Source organism: Protomyctophum parallelum (genome assembly GCF_964188405.1).
Source record: "Protomyctophum parallelum genome assembly, chromosome: 19".
Classification (NCBI taxonomy): Eukaryota; Metazoa; Chordata; class Actinopteri; order Myctophiformes; family Myctophidae; genus Protomyctophum; species Protomyctophum parallelum.
The window spans coordinates 30,503,821-30,518,431 of NC_139717.1; the positions used below are offsets into that span (position 1 = coordinate 30,503,821).

A 14,611-nucleotide genomic window follows, 5' to 3' on the forward strand; every position below is an offset into this window, starting at 1 on the left:
TAATCCTAAGTAGTTTAGCTTTTAAAACACAATGAACATCTAAGCTTCTTAAACTCAGCCCAGCTTGTAGAATGCAACTGTGGTTTTTCATTGAGTATCTTATCTGCAACTGTCATTTTATGAAGAGCACTTTGTTAAAATACCAAGTGCAGGCTTTGACTATGTAGTAGACTATTGTAAATATTCTACACAGTATATCAGGAGACACGGAGTGACACGGCAAAGGTCGTCGGGACTCGAACCTGCGACAGTCTGGCTACATTGAGCTTAAGTCCCTGGACCACTAGAATAATTAAATTATTCCAGCATGAATAACATTGGTAACAAATTTAAAATGTTTCACATGTTTAACTTAGTGAGTTGTAATTTATACAACACTTTATTTTTCACATAGTAACCAGTTTCTAACTAAGCCTTTCATGAAAAGGTGCATTTGGGTGTAATGCTGTAGGCTATATCATCAGCGTCAGGCTGCGTTTTTCTTAAATGAATGCCATGAGTTACAGTATTGCGCAAAAACAAGGTCACAACAGAACAAATTACATGTTTTGAGCTTGTAGATCTTGTTTTTTATATTTTGCCTATGACATGCTCAATAGGGACACCAGAAAGTGGTTAGTCTGGATTTTATAAACACTAACCACTGAAAAGTATTCAGAGCTTCCAAGACATTGCATACATTGAAACAAGGTAGTGTTACTTAACGGTTGTGGATATGTTCTGCCCTACAGCAACAACATTCTGAGTGAAGGTCTGCAACGAGCATCTATTGGTTAATGAACCCCCAGCCCGGTGCTCCAATTAGTGAATCAATAACAGGTCTTTACCTTAAAATTACAAAAGCAAAACAAACACTTCATTATATTCTTTATTCTCACCCTCTTCCCTGTACTCAACCTCCAAAAGCACAAGTGTACAGAAAAAAATAAAATTCTCACCTTTACATGATTACAGTGCAGAGATGCCAGTGGTCATATTTTTTGCAACTACATTCAGAGTTTTTTCCTAAACACAAAGGGATCCAATACATAATGACATGGGATATCAAAAGTGTGCCCTCTGAAGTAATCCCGTTTTTCAATACAGAACTTCAAGAGTTGGTTTGTCTGCCATACCGCTAAGCTCATACACATGGTCAAGTGCTGCTTTGTGTAAAGATATAAATGCAAACTTATGCCCCCACTGGAGTACCTAGGTTTTATGGTAAAATGTATGTTCCTAAAAACATGGAAGTATAAGGCACGTGCAACAAAAAACCTATGCAGGCAGCATGAGTGAGTGGTGGCCAATAAAGGGAACAAAAGGAAATATCATGTGCTTGAATAAGAGTACCGGTAATTAGTAGCCAATGAAATAAAGATTTGAGAATGTGGGTCCCAAGAGTAAAGAAAAAACAAAAAGGCTTTGAGACCCACCTATTTGGTGTTTGAGCAGCTAGATTAGAACGAAGTTGAGGGATGTCGATGTGAATTTTAAAAGAGCACTTTTAACTCAGGAGACACTAGGTTGTTGATTCCAACTGTACACACCTTTGTACATAGGTAGATGTACAACACAAGGCATTTTGAGTAGGGTGGCTATAAGCACATGATAATTTCCCCCACCTCCCCATACCCGAGCGGAAAGAATAAGACGACAGAGGCAGTCAACACAGAAGAGGGCCTGCCCTAAAGAGAAAAATCAACTAGCTGAAAAGGTACAGCAAAAATATTTACATGGAATGTGTACAACATAATTTATAAATACATTTTTAGGTATAAATTAAGAAGAAAAAGAAAACTACCGGTACCTCAAAATCAACTAAATCTATTATTTTTTAGGCCATTCAGATGATTACCCCTTTAATATTTGGTGAAAGACTGCAAAGGATCAAAAGGCACAGCAATGAATAAGGTTATTTGTCCCTGCAAAATTCTACAAGTCACAGCACTAAAAATCCCCATTTCAATAGACTTCTTAAAATATAAATTAGAGACGATCTCCGGGTAAAAGCACAGTCAAGTCCCCATGCCCAGACAGCATGTCAAACTAAGTATCACCAGTTACAACTTAAATAAATTAAGGCTTTAGGGGGGTTGCAGGAAACATAGTCAAAGAGAGAGCACCCTGATAATCTTTTGATTTCCCATCGCCTGTTCTGACGGCACAAAATAATGCTTACCCTGTACATCCCACTAATACCCCACTAGTAGTGGAGAGAGTTTTTGTAGTGTTTCAGAGCAGTCTGTTCATGTGTCACGAAAGCCTTCGATGTACTGTAGCGTCCCGTTTTTCCACAGGTACATTCCTATGTGCTACGTTTCAAATGCCGTACCAATGCAAACAACGGCCCCTGCACTCACAAACTCACTCATTCACTCGCACGTGCATGCCCCTCTTGACAGAGACCAGGCAGTTATCTCCTTGGTTGGCCCTATCTTCACGTAGAGATGGGGGAGTTAGACATACACCAGGTCCCGGCCCTGGCCTGCTGCAGAACTACTGCCGCTTCCCTCCTCCTCCTCCTCCTCATCTTCCTCCTGCTCACCCTCGTCATCCTCCTGCACGGGGGTGTCATCAGTCTCGTCGGCACCGTAGCCCTCGTACTCAATGGGCTTGGGGCTATTGTATGGATGGCCGTTGTCGTCAAAGAATCTCCGGAACGTGAACTCATAGAAGGCATGCTCAGGGTGCTCGCCGTTGCGGAACCACTGGGCGAGCGTGTCGTTGTGGTTGCCCTCGCTGTCACTGCTCCACAGCTTGTCCGGGTCCACGGGGTCGAAGTTGGACGTGTCCGTGCAGTGGGCGATGGTGGGGATGTACGGTGCTGGCTGTTGCCGCAGGTCGTTGGAGAAGTCTATGGCCCTGAAGAACGGCTGGGCCTTGATATCGTCTGCACCGTCCTTGCCCAAGCGGTCCTCTGGGCCACGGCACAGTTTGACTATGAGGTCAGACGCCTCCGGGCTCAGCTTGGCCTGCGGGGGGATGTGAAGTGAACTCTGCCAATTGATCACCTGGTGGGGAGAAACGGCAGACAGCGTCATGTCATGGAATAGAACATGTGTGAAATCAATGTAGGTTCAACAGCACAATCATGCTACTGTTCACTTCTTATTTCTCTCAACTCTTATTTTCTCTTTTTACTGTGTTTTTGTATGCTGTCCTCTCATGTCTTGTTATGTCAGTTTTGTTTAGTGTTCAATGTCTGGGGACTAAGGATGGAAATTAGCATCTCTGCTAAATCCGCTGTATTTACGCTACATTTTTATGTAATGTTCATTAATACACTCTGTCCTGTCCAAATAAACCAAAAAAGTTAATAAAGTAATGTATGGTTGTTGAGCAGTACAAGAAGTACTGGTATTTAACACACCTTCAGCTGGGTTTCGAGGGGCGTGGTTGCTAAGAACGGAGGCTGCCCGACAACCATCTCATACAAGATGACACCGACACTCCACCAGTCACAGAGCTGGGTGTATCCTAGACAATAGAAAGGATGGTGCTTTTTAAATTCCTTTTACAGAAGAGAGGGAACAATTAATATATCAAACCACAGTATTTGGAATTACAGTTTTGGATCAGTTCTGTAGCAAAACAGAGTGAAGTTTTTAACTCTCAATGATTAATCTTAACCACTTAAAAAGTGCATGTTATGTTGTTATACAGTATATACAGTTATACACCATAACAATAAACAATTGACTCTTACATCTTGCATATTCAATTATTTACAGGAGGCAAGATCTGCTATTTGTGAAAACATTTGGAAAGATTTTGCCTATAACGAGTCAATGACATGCCCAAAATAGATAGCCAAGAGGTCAACAAGTGCTGCAAGTGCAGGTACAAACCATTTCAGTTTAACTTAAGGATGAGAAGCCGTTGTTAAAAGTTACGACCAAAATGTGGAACGGTGGCAGTATATTTGCTGCTGTACCTGTCCGAAGCAGCACCTCTGGGGCTATGTAGTTGGGAGTCCCCACCAGTGAGTGGGCCAGGCAGCGCTGGTGCTGCCTGGCCTTTCTCCTCTCAAGAGGCTTGAGTCTGTCTGCACAGCGACAGTCTGCGTCTCCCACTCCTTCCCACTCCTTGCTGAAGTCCATGCTGTCCTGTCGGACATGGTCTCCTGCAGGGAACGATCACACAGAAAAGAGATCAGCCTTGATCATATTTTCTTTTATTTCCATGTACAGCAGCTGTGCGCTCATTTGTTTGGCGATATTTGGTGCAGGACTATCAACTTCCATAAATACATTCAGCACTTCACTGTGTGCTGCTGTGATCCATCTGTAGATTTACTACTTTGCTAAATTAAATAGCAGTAAATGGATCCTGAGCTGTGTGCAGACATAGTTCTTCAGATTAAGTGGTGTAGTGTAGTCTTAGAGGCAAGTCAAGTGGCCCAGCTAATTGCGATGGAAACAAGCATGTGAAAATGTACCATATGTTTTCTATCCATTCCCTTCGGATAGATGGAATGGAATAGTTATGATCATTAATTTCATTATGCTTCACACTGGGGCCTAATAGTTCAACCACGTAATACCTCTGAAGAAACCCTTGCAGTTAATTGAGGTAGGTATTACATTGGGTGAACAATGTAAACTACAACAAAGTTAAATACAATACAACAGGGTTGCTAAAGCACTGGAACAGAGGTCAGTACTAACCGCTCTGGTAGTACTTAGAGTCGTGCGTCCAGCGGAAGCCAGTGCAGAGGCCAAAGTCGGTGAGTTTGATGTGTCCGTCTCGGTCTATGAGGATGTTGTCTGGCTTGATATCCCGATGGATGAAACCCATCTTGTGGACACTCTCCACGGCACAGGAGAGCTCAGCGATGTAGAACTGGGCCAGCTCCTCTTTGAAGATGCCCAGCCTTATCAGCAGGCTCATCATGTCCCCGCCAGGGATATAGTCCATGACAAAGTACAGGTTGTCCTTGTCCTGGAAGGAATAGTAGAGCCGCACCACCCACTCGTTGTCCGCCTCCGCCAGGATGTCCCTCTCCGCCTTGACGTGGGCCACCTGGTTTCTCAGCAGGACGTCCTTTTTCCGCAGCGTTTTCATGGCGTACAGTGCGCCCGTGTCCTCCTTCCTGGCCAGGCAGACCTCGCCGAAGGCACCAATGCCCAACGTCTTGATCCGTTTGAACATGGACTTGTCCATCTTGGCGCGCTTCAGCCGGATGTAGTTGGACTCCTTCTGACTCAGCATCATGCGCATCTGCTCCTGGGCGTCTAGCGACAACCCCACCTGCGGGACGGACAGGAGAGAAATTCACATTTCTCCACAGGAAGAGCACTTTTTTGCTGACGGACAGAAACCTTGTAGCTCCATATTGAATTAATATCTTTATGTTTTTTCATAATTATTTCAAAAACATTTTCAAATTAATGCCCCGCCCCATTTCATACTTGTGTCATGTGAAAACGGCAAACTTACTCAATCTACAAGCTCTCAACGCGTTGTGAACTTGTAGCTTATTTTCTTAAGATTTAGAAAATGGTAGCTTATAATAAAACAATAACATGACCTGGTTAAAAGTGGTTAAGTCTGTAAAGTATAAAGTAAACAAGAGCTTGACTAAATAATAGCTATTAGCTACATTGAAATGGGTTCTTTTTTTACCCCATTTTCTGAAAAGGACATACAAGGTTTCTGCCCGACAGTGACAAATTCTTGAATTAACACAAAATTCTTCTCTCTCTCTATCTCAATAGATAAAAGTATGACAAATCATGGTTAGATTAAAACGAAACAAAACATCTTGTGCAAAATGCAGTGAGGATAACCTGAGGACCAACAACCAAACATTATTAAATTATCACACGCTATCAAACCCATTTTGTTATTTCTGACAGAGCGAATAACAGAACGTCACAATACGTGGTGGATGAACATGATGTGACATGCATCTCTGACCTCTGTGGTCAACATGCGGTTTTCAATTTTTCATAGTTAAAAGGTTAAGGTTAAAGAACTATATTCTGATAGTAATCATTGCTAATGCTATAATAGTGCATGTTCAGAAATAGAGGTCACCCCATTCCCTCCACCTCTTTAGTAAATTAAGAAAATATATTTACAGGACGGTTGCAATTTTTCAGACAATCAGGAGAGAGTACCCATGTATCAGCTTAAACTTTAATACCGTTATAATTTTTCACTAGATCCACTCCTGCTCTCACCAGGCCCAGGACCCGTTGCAGGTCCTGGGCCTGGTGAGAGCAACGTTACTGAACAAACACTATATCAATTGAGGACTGTCAGAATATAGATATTTAATATAATTATTTTAACAAAGACATATCACTTACCCTACATTTAATGTGGTTAATTTATATCAATCAGCTTCACAAGAACACCACCATATATGGCTCAATGATGTATACAATACATGTTTGTGCATTCAAGAGGACAGGGAAGCAGAGATACCTTTACCTTCTATGTCAGCTGTTAGTGACAGCAAGAAGAAAAAGAAAAAGAAGGAACAGCTAAGAGGAAAAAATGGAGTTCAAGAGTGTGAAAAGTACTATCAGAGATTAAAGAAATAACATCTTCACTAGAGAGTATACTATACTGTAACTGCAGACAGACAAGGAATTAAATTATATTTCAATTTTAGTTGGCCAATACTTTACCAGACATTGCACAACTAAATGTGACTCCTGATTTAAATTAATAAATTGGTAACAATGAAAATAATAAATATATAACCCAAACCATGGCTAATTGTTTTAGAGCATCGTAGATTTCCACTTACTGATACATCTGGGGAAAACCTCCTAAGGCTACTCCATTGGAAACAAATCATATCACCGACCCAATATGAAGACTCTAAAGTCTAGTTGGCATTGGTTCTGCAGTGCAGTTATTTTTTACATTTCCGAATGGTTTCCACCCAGTATCAAATTCTAACCCTAGATAAAATGTACTGTAGATGTCAGACATATTCAGTACGCAGAGATCTCTGATCATCTGGCTACGTGATAGATAAATATAGGAACATTATTCAGTATCCCTCCTTTCACAGGTAATTACATGATGTAATGTGACTAGCAATCTCTCACCCGCTGCATCTCGCTCTCCAGCTGTTTCCGCCGGCGGATGCGCATCTGGTGGTTCTTCAGGATGTTCTCCACATGCTGCTCCATGAAGAACTTGAACGCCTGCGGGGAGTACAGCGGTAACCGGGGCGACTCCCCTCTCCGCTCCTCGTCTTTCTTGTTGTTGCGCCGCACAGGAACGGGGGACGTGGTGATCTGCTTCCTCTCCTTCTCTGTTGCAACCGCACTCTCAGGGCTATCCGTTGGCCGGTCGTTCGAGGAGGACCCACTGGCAGTACTGGCCTCCTCCTCTGGGTCGGTCTGTTCCTCGCGCCCGCCGCCATGCTTGTTGACCCCTGGGTCGTAGGCTGGAGGACAGGGTGCAGCAGCGGGCTGCTGGAGAAGGTGCTTAGGATAAGGGGGAGGGGGACCCTGGTAGCTGGGCACCTCCGCTGCCACAGGGATCTGCTGAACAGGGGATGGGGGCTCTGGGTAGTTATTTGCGGGCGGGGGCGGCTGCATCCATGGCGGGTGCGTGGGGGCAACGGCTGTGTGCAGCTCTGGCTTCTGGACGCGTGTGCTTTTCACAGGCTGCAGGATGGGTGCCTGGGTGATGGCCGTAACAGTGGTGGCTGAGGGCTGGGAGCTGGCTGCATGGGCCTGCCTGTTACTGAGCTGGTGGCTGTTGAAGGAGTTCGAGCGGACAGGCATGTTGTGCTGCCATGAGGGGGACAGGTCCTGGTTGGCGGTGTTGCTGGGAGAGGACTGTGGCTGGCCTGGGGCCAGCGGGGCTTGGGACCAGGACTGAGGAGAACCAATGTTGTACATGTCAAGGTTGTGACTGTTTCGGTTGGGCACCATCATGGACTGAGGAAGGTTGCTGCCGTTAACGTACGAGGGAGAGGAGGCGGGACCGCCGGCCTGAATCTGCTGGTCGGTGGGACTCTGCCGACTGCTCTGATTGACTGGGTATGGTGGGGGTGGCTGTCGGTTACTCCCTGCAATGTACTCTGACTGAGGAGAGCCATTCTGAGACCAGCTGGAGGAAAAGGTGAACTTGTTCCCGGCGGAGTTCTGCATTATAATGGGTTGGCGGCCCACAGGCACTGGGCTGATCCCACGCTGGTTTTGCGGAGCTGGGGCTGGGTACACCTCGGGCCATGCCCCTTGGGGCACCGGAGAGATGCGGGGTACTAGGTAATCCATGTTGCCGGAGTAGCGCTTGGGTTGGGTTGGGTTGCTGTCCCAGGTGGGCGGGGAAGGGGTGGTGCCTCGGTTCGGTGGCGGAGTTACACTGCGTACCTGAGGAGGCAGGGGAGGGTTGACTCTCTGGCTGTTGCCAGGGTGACCCTGGGGGAAGGCTGGTGGGGGTCGTGCTGCCAGGTCTCCCTGCGGTCCAGGGCTGTCAGAGCGATACATCATCCCGTCCACCATGAGGGGGCCGTGTCTCTGGCTCAGAGACTCTTTCGAGCCCTTCCAGCTCTGTCTCCTCAGCACAGGCTGCTGGATATGAGAGGCTCCTCCTGCAGGTAACAGCACAGCAACCACATAGTTTAGGAAGCATGACCTCATTGAAAGGCAATTTTCATCCCCCCTTATTTGAGTTATATACATTGTTGTGTTCCCTTTGTTGATGTTTATTGTTCATCAATTTCCTAAATCTGTGGAAAGCAGGGAAGGCTGTACATTACTACTTGGTCCCCAGGGGGACTGTATACATACCTGGTGCTTTCATGCCTGCATTGACGGGGCGGGCCGCAGCAGCCACCATCTGCTCCCTCACCGGGTCCTGGTAGCTCATCTTACTGATGAACTCTATAGCTGCCTCCATACTGCGACTGTTGGTCTGCTTCAGAGCACGGATCACCATTTCCTGAACACACGTTACATTTAGGCAATCATTGAAGCTATTAAGATAATGCAGATGCAAGTATGCTTTCAATTGACTCATGAAAGGTTCACAGTAGGCGTAATTGCCATAATAGCAAAACATTCTGACTATTTATTTGTGATACTTTTTGTATTAATAAGTGTATAAATATTATATTCTTTCTTAATCAGTATCAGTTAAAACACTAAAGGCCATTTTGTCCACTCCAGGACAATATGCCAGGCAATGTGTAGCCAAGGAGAAGCGGCCACCTGCTGTACATCTGACAGTCTGACTACATAAGTAATTACCATTCCTGTTGCTGTAACAACTGTATACATACTACATAGACCTACCCCTCCATATTCGCTCTGCTCCCTCATTAGAGGCCTATAATTCCCTATTGAAGACCGATTTCGTCTGTGGCCTTTGACACTGCTTGATTGTTATGTTTTCTTGTATTGATCCGTTTCTCTTCGTTTTCTGTCTTGTTTTCCTGTTTTACATTGTTGTTGAAATATGTGCTCTATAAATAAAGTTTGAGCTGAGTTGATAGATACCTTTACCTTAGTTTTATTTCTTCTTAACAATGTAACTGCAGTTGTAGGAAGCTAGCACAAAATAATTTCTTTCACCCACTTTATGCACATGCATAAAGTGAGTGGCAATGTGAGTTTAACGTTGTTTAATGCAATCAGATAGAACTTTTCTGTTTGGATGTATGGGCTGTCAAGGCCAGAAAGTAGTTTTTTGCCACTCAGTAGGCAGTTCCTCATAACTTTCGGGTATGATGATGATGTCACGGGCATTAGTGCTGCACAATTAATCGAAAAAAGATCGAGATTTAGATTCAGACACCTATGCGATCTCATTTCAAAATTTGAGCAAGAATCGTGCAACACTAGTTGGCTGTCCAATTAATGTAAGTTACTTGCTACAAGAGAGACTTTAAGAGAGGTTTTTTAAAACCTCAAGTCAAACACAAACACAAGCTAATTTGTGATGCGACAATAACATTGTTTGAGTTTAAAGCAGTTACATAGCACCATGAAAAAGCCAACTGAGGAAACGGCTGTCAACAGTTCAAGCTGGTCATTCCACATTGCATACTTTTCATATTTCAAATAATTATCTTTGACAATCGCAAGCGCAATGCGCTGGCTCAAGCCCTAACTTGTCTCGACTGAAAACAAACAGTCTGAAAAACAGTACTGGCCCCTTGAATACATGCATGTGTGCTTTCTGTCTCACCTCTTCAAATCCAGCAGACAAGAGCTCCAATAGCATCTGTCTATTGACTTCGGCTGTCCGGCCTGAAGTGCTGGGTTCATTGGCAAAGGGCATCAGGGACTTACGGATCTCCTGCAATGCCTTGTGGTACGGGTTCTTCGGGTTACTGCTGCGCCCCTGCTGCCTCAGATCTTCAGGCAGGGATTTTCCGGCACTACCCATATCCACTTTAGGGGGGTCGGAGGGTCGAGACAGGTTGCGGAGACTCTCCCGGATTTCCTGCAGCATTTGTTGGCTGTTGCCACTGTAGTTGCTGGCGGGGAATGTCTTGGGTCTCATCTGTCTGTATCCTTCGGGTTTCTCCCCTCTCTTCATGTAAGAACATGTATGTAGACAGCCAAAGTGATGAACCGGGTGGTGCACAGTACTGATTTTCTGCGTGGGTACCAGGGTTGGAGAGTGGTCTCAACGTCCACAATATCTGACTTCACATTTGCATGCTACTGAAATAAGAGAAGTCATGTCAAATTAAATAATACGATTGTTATGGCACACAGATAGCTATCCCCTCTCGGAACCCCGTGGGTCAGCCCAATCGATTCGTGCCGAACCGGGCTACCCGTGGGGTCCCTGTGCGTAACTGTTTTCGTATGCAAATGTCAGAACGCAGACATAAATGCCGTCGGATACGTCGTGTCTGCGCCGTTTGAGGGCTTCTGTTCATTTGAGTTATTCTGTTTATGTGAACTCTAGTTTACACCGGACACCGCTGAGAATTTTCCTGTGCTGCGGAAGCCGTTAAGTATTTTTAATCTGTGTTTGACCGATTTGGAAGTTTTGATTCCTCTCTTCCTTCCTTGTTTATTTACCGTTTATTGTACTGCCTCCCGTTGCGGGGTTGGCTTATGCGTCCCTACGTTCCTGCCTCTGATCTGCTCTGTCATAGCTATAGCCACTAGCTAGCCCCTTTCGGGACCCTACATAAAGCTTTTCTGAAATTTTGATGAGTTTTATGTTGGGTTCCTGGTCATAACTATATTTTCGTATGGGAATTCCGGAACGCGGAAGTAAAAATGCTCTCTAAGATTGAATCTGCGCCGTGTGACGATCTTTTTTTGCTTGAGTTATTCTGAATTCGGGAACTTTAAGTACCTATACATCCCGCTGCGAATATCTCCTGTGGCGCGGAAGCCGTTAAGTATTTTTAATCTTTGTTTGACCGATTTGGTCGCTTTATTTCTTCTTGTTTGTTTACCGTTTATTGTACCGCCTCCCGGTGTGCGGTTGGCTTGTGCGGCTACGTCCCTGCCTCTGATCTGCTCTGTCATAGCTATAGCGCCACTAGCTAGCCAGATAGGCGGTACAATGAGGTGTCAATAAACAAGGAAGGAAGAGAAGAATCAAAGCGACCAAATCGGTCAAACAAAGATTAAAAATACTTAACGGCTTCCGCGCCACAGGAGATATTCGCAGCGGCATGTATGGGTACTTATACTAAACATATTCAGAAACGCTCACACGAAAAAATGTCGTCAAAGAGCGCAGACAGGCGCTAAACATGTTGTTTATGTTTAAGAATGGCTGCGTACCAGGTGGCATGGTAGTGGTGCAACAGGACCCAATGCACTGGGTCGAACAAATGTCAGAAACTTCAGTAGCATTGGGTTCTGCTTGGAGGGCTAGCCACTAGCTAGCCAGATAAGCGATACAATGAGGTGTCAATAAACAAGGTAGGAAGAGAAGAATCAAAGCGACCAAATCGGGCGGCACAGGAGAATTCGCAGCAGTATTTATAGGTACTTATAGTTCACACATTCAGAATAACTCAAACGAATGGAAGCCCTCAAACGGCGCAGAAACGACGTAGGAATTTATGTTTATTTATGTTCTTGTACCCGGTGGCAGGGTGAAGGTGGAATAGGACCCCATGGCTACTGGGTCTCAAAAATGTCAGAAACTTCAGTACCATTGGGTTCTGCTTGTAGGGCTAACAGATAGCCTAAAGTGATAAGATGTAATGCCTATTTAGCTTTAAAGAACAGCCATAATGGCATCACTACTACATCTATAGGATGTACAGATTTAGTAACTCAAATGTTGTATGCCTTTGAGGTAAAAACAGCTTGGAAAAATGTACAACATTGAGACCAGATTCACAAAACAAGCGCTCTCGTTTTTTGCTACGTTTGTACAGTTAGGTTCCACGCTGAGAGGTTCATGGTGCATGATAAATTAAAGTATTTGTCATAACGGAGTAAATGTCACGTTTGTGAAGAGACAGTCACATAAAAGTGGTGGTTATCCTTATTGTTACTTTGTATAGTGACTGAAGTGGTGCAGCAGTGGCCCCGCGGCCTGTGTCTATCAAAGGGAAACCATTTGCTGCTAGGTAGGTAGCTAGGGAGTATAGCTAACGAGCTAATTCAACAACAGGTTGCGAATTAGCTCGTTAGCGCAAAACATCAACAACTTACCAGTGGTTGAAGCTGGCCCGTTTCATTCCACTTGCCTTATTCCGCGTATAAAGCGACGGGCACTTAACGAACTTTAATATGTGAATAATTACGTGCTTTTTTTTTTTTTTTTAATGTGTTGGTTTTCCAAGTCTCGAGCTAGCTAGTAGTCACTAGCCGTGTTGAATTCCTAGGATGTCTAACAAGTACAACGAACGAAAGAACGGCAGCAGCGACAAAACACACACAAGGCAGCGTCTAGTGAGCTAATCTAGTGAGCTAATTTAAGACTTCCGGTGGACGATCTCTTCAAAATAAGAGTACCCTCTAGAGTATTGAAAAAAAGTTTAATTTGCACATTAAAACTACAAATTAAGCATTTAAATGATGCTATATGATGCTATAAGACACACATTATGTTTCTGTGTAAGAATAAGTAATTAAATCCTTATAATAATAATAATAAAGTTATCTAAATGGATAAATGCTATTCACTGGAGTGCATGGACTTTATAAAGTGGACACTGGACAAAAGACGGCTCCGCAAGGCAACTATCTGGACATACCCACGCGTTCGGGGAGATGTCCTATACCACACCCCACTCTCCGCTAAGCGGGAGAGGTGTAAAATTCACAGCAGCAGACCTTCTACTGGGGTCAAGGCTGACAAAAAGTACCGTTTCCGGACCCAGAATGGACACTGGACAAAAGACGGCTCCGCGAGGCAACTATCTGGACATACCCACGCGTTCGGGGAGATGTCCTGTACCACACCCCACTCTCCGCTAAGCGGGAGAGGTGTAAAATTCACAGCAGCAGACCTTCTACTGTGGTCAACGCTGAAAAAAGTACCGTTTCCGGACCCAGAATGGACACTGGACAAAGAGGCCTCCGCGAGGCAACTATCTGGACATACCCACACGTTCGGGGAGATGTCCTCTACCACACCACACTCTTCGCTAAGCGGGAGAGGTGTAAAATTCACAGCAGCAGACCTTCTACTGGGGTCAATGCTGACAAAAAGTACCGTTTCCGGACCCAGAATGGACACTGGACAAAGAGGCCTCCGCGAGGCAACTATCTGGACATACCCACACGTTCGGGGAGATGTCCTCTACCACACCACACTCTCCGCTAAGCGGGAGAGGTGTAAAATTCACAGCAGCAGACCTTCTACTGGGGTCAAGGCTGACAAAAAGTACCGTTTCCGGACCCAGAATGGACACTGGACAAAAGACGGCTCCGCGAGGCAACTATCTGGACATACCCACGCGTTCGGGGAGATGTCCTGTACCACACCCCACTCTCCGCTAAGCGGGAGAGGTGTAAAATTCACAGCAGCAGACCTTCTACTGGGGTCAATGCTGACAAAAAGTACCGTTTCCGGACCCAGAATGGACACTGGACAAAGAGGCCTCCGCGAGGCAACTATCTGGACATACCCACACGTTCGGGGAGATGTCCTCTACCACACCACACTCTCCGCTAAGCGGGAGAGGTGTAAAATTCACAGCAGCAGACCTTCTACTGGGGTCAAGGCTGACAAAAAGTACCGTTTCCGGACCCAGAATGGACACTGGACAAAAGACGGCTCCGCGAGGCAACTATCTGGACATACCCACGCGTTCGGGGAGATGTCCTGTACCACACCCCACTCTCCGCTAAGCGGGAGAGGTGTAAAATTCACAGCAGCAGACCTTCTACTGTGGTCAACGCTGAAAAAAGTACCGTTTCCGGACCCAGAATGGACACTGGACAAAGAGGCCTCCGCGAGGCAACTATCTGGACATACCCACACGTTCGGGGAGATGTCCTCTACCACACCACACTCTCCGCTAAGCGGGAGAGGTGTAAAATTCACAGCAGCAGACCTTCTACTGGGGTCAATGCTGACAAAAAGTACCGTTTCCGGACCCAGAATGGACACTGGACAAAGAGGCCTCCGCGAGGCAACTATCTGGACATACCCACACGTTCGGGGAGATGTCCTCTACCACACCACACTCTCCGCTAAGCGGGAGAGGTGTAAAATT

General features: G+C 45.3%; 1 protein-coding gene across 2 annotated transcripts; it reads right to left on the reverse strand.

Annotated features, from left to right (window-relative positions):
* Positions 1-855: 855 nt before the first annotated feature.
* On the reverse strand, positions 856-12,765 carry lats1 (large tumor suppressor kinase 1). Of its 2 annotated transcripts, none has more exons than XM_083790027.1 (8): positions 12,600-12,765; positions 10,147-10,625; positions 8,748-8,898; positions 7,050-8,548; positions 4,650-5,232; positions 3,917-4,105; positions 3,353-3,459; positions 856-2,993 (listed from the first exon to the last, which is right to left on the reverse strand). In XM_083790027.1, exons 2-8 carry the CDS (start codon positions 10,498-10,500, stop codon positions 2,439-2,441), a joined length of 3,438 nt encoding a protein of 1,145 aa, XP_083646153.1. In that variant the 5' UTR covers positions 10,501-10,625; positions 12,600-12,765; the 3' UTR covers positions 856-2,438. The 2 variants fall into 2 exon arrangements, with proteins under 2 accessions (XP_083646153.1, XP_083646152.1); XM_083790026.1 differs by having other exon boundaries at positions 10,147-10,628.
* Between the last annotated feature and the right edge of the window lie 1,846 nt (positions 12,766-14,611).

Bases quoted from the DNA above. Each gene is read 5' to 3' on its own strand.
- lats1 (XM_083790027.1), bottom strand. From the start codon at position 10,500: ATGAAGAGAGGGGAGAAACCCGAAGGATACAGACAGATGAGACCCAAG. The intron at 8,549-8,747 runs GTATGTATACAG...TGTTACCTGCAG, and splicing joins TGCAGGCATGAAAGCACCAG to GAGGAGCCTCTCATATCCAG. The intron at 4,106-4,649 runs GTTAGTACTGAC...CGTTCCCTGCAG, and splicing joins CTCTAAGTACTACCAGAGCG to GAGACCATGTCCGACAGGAC.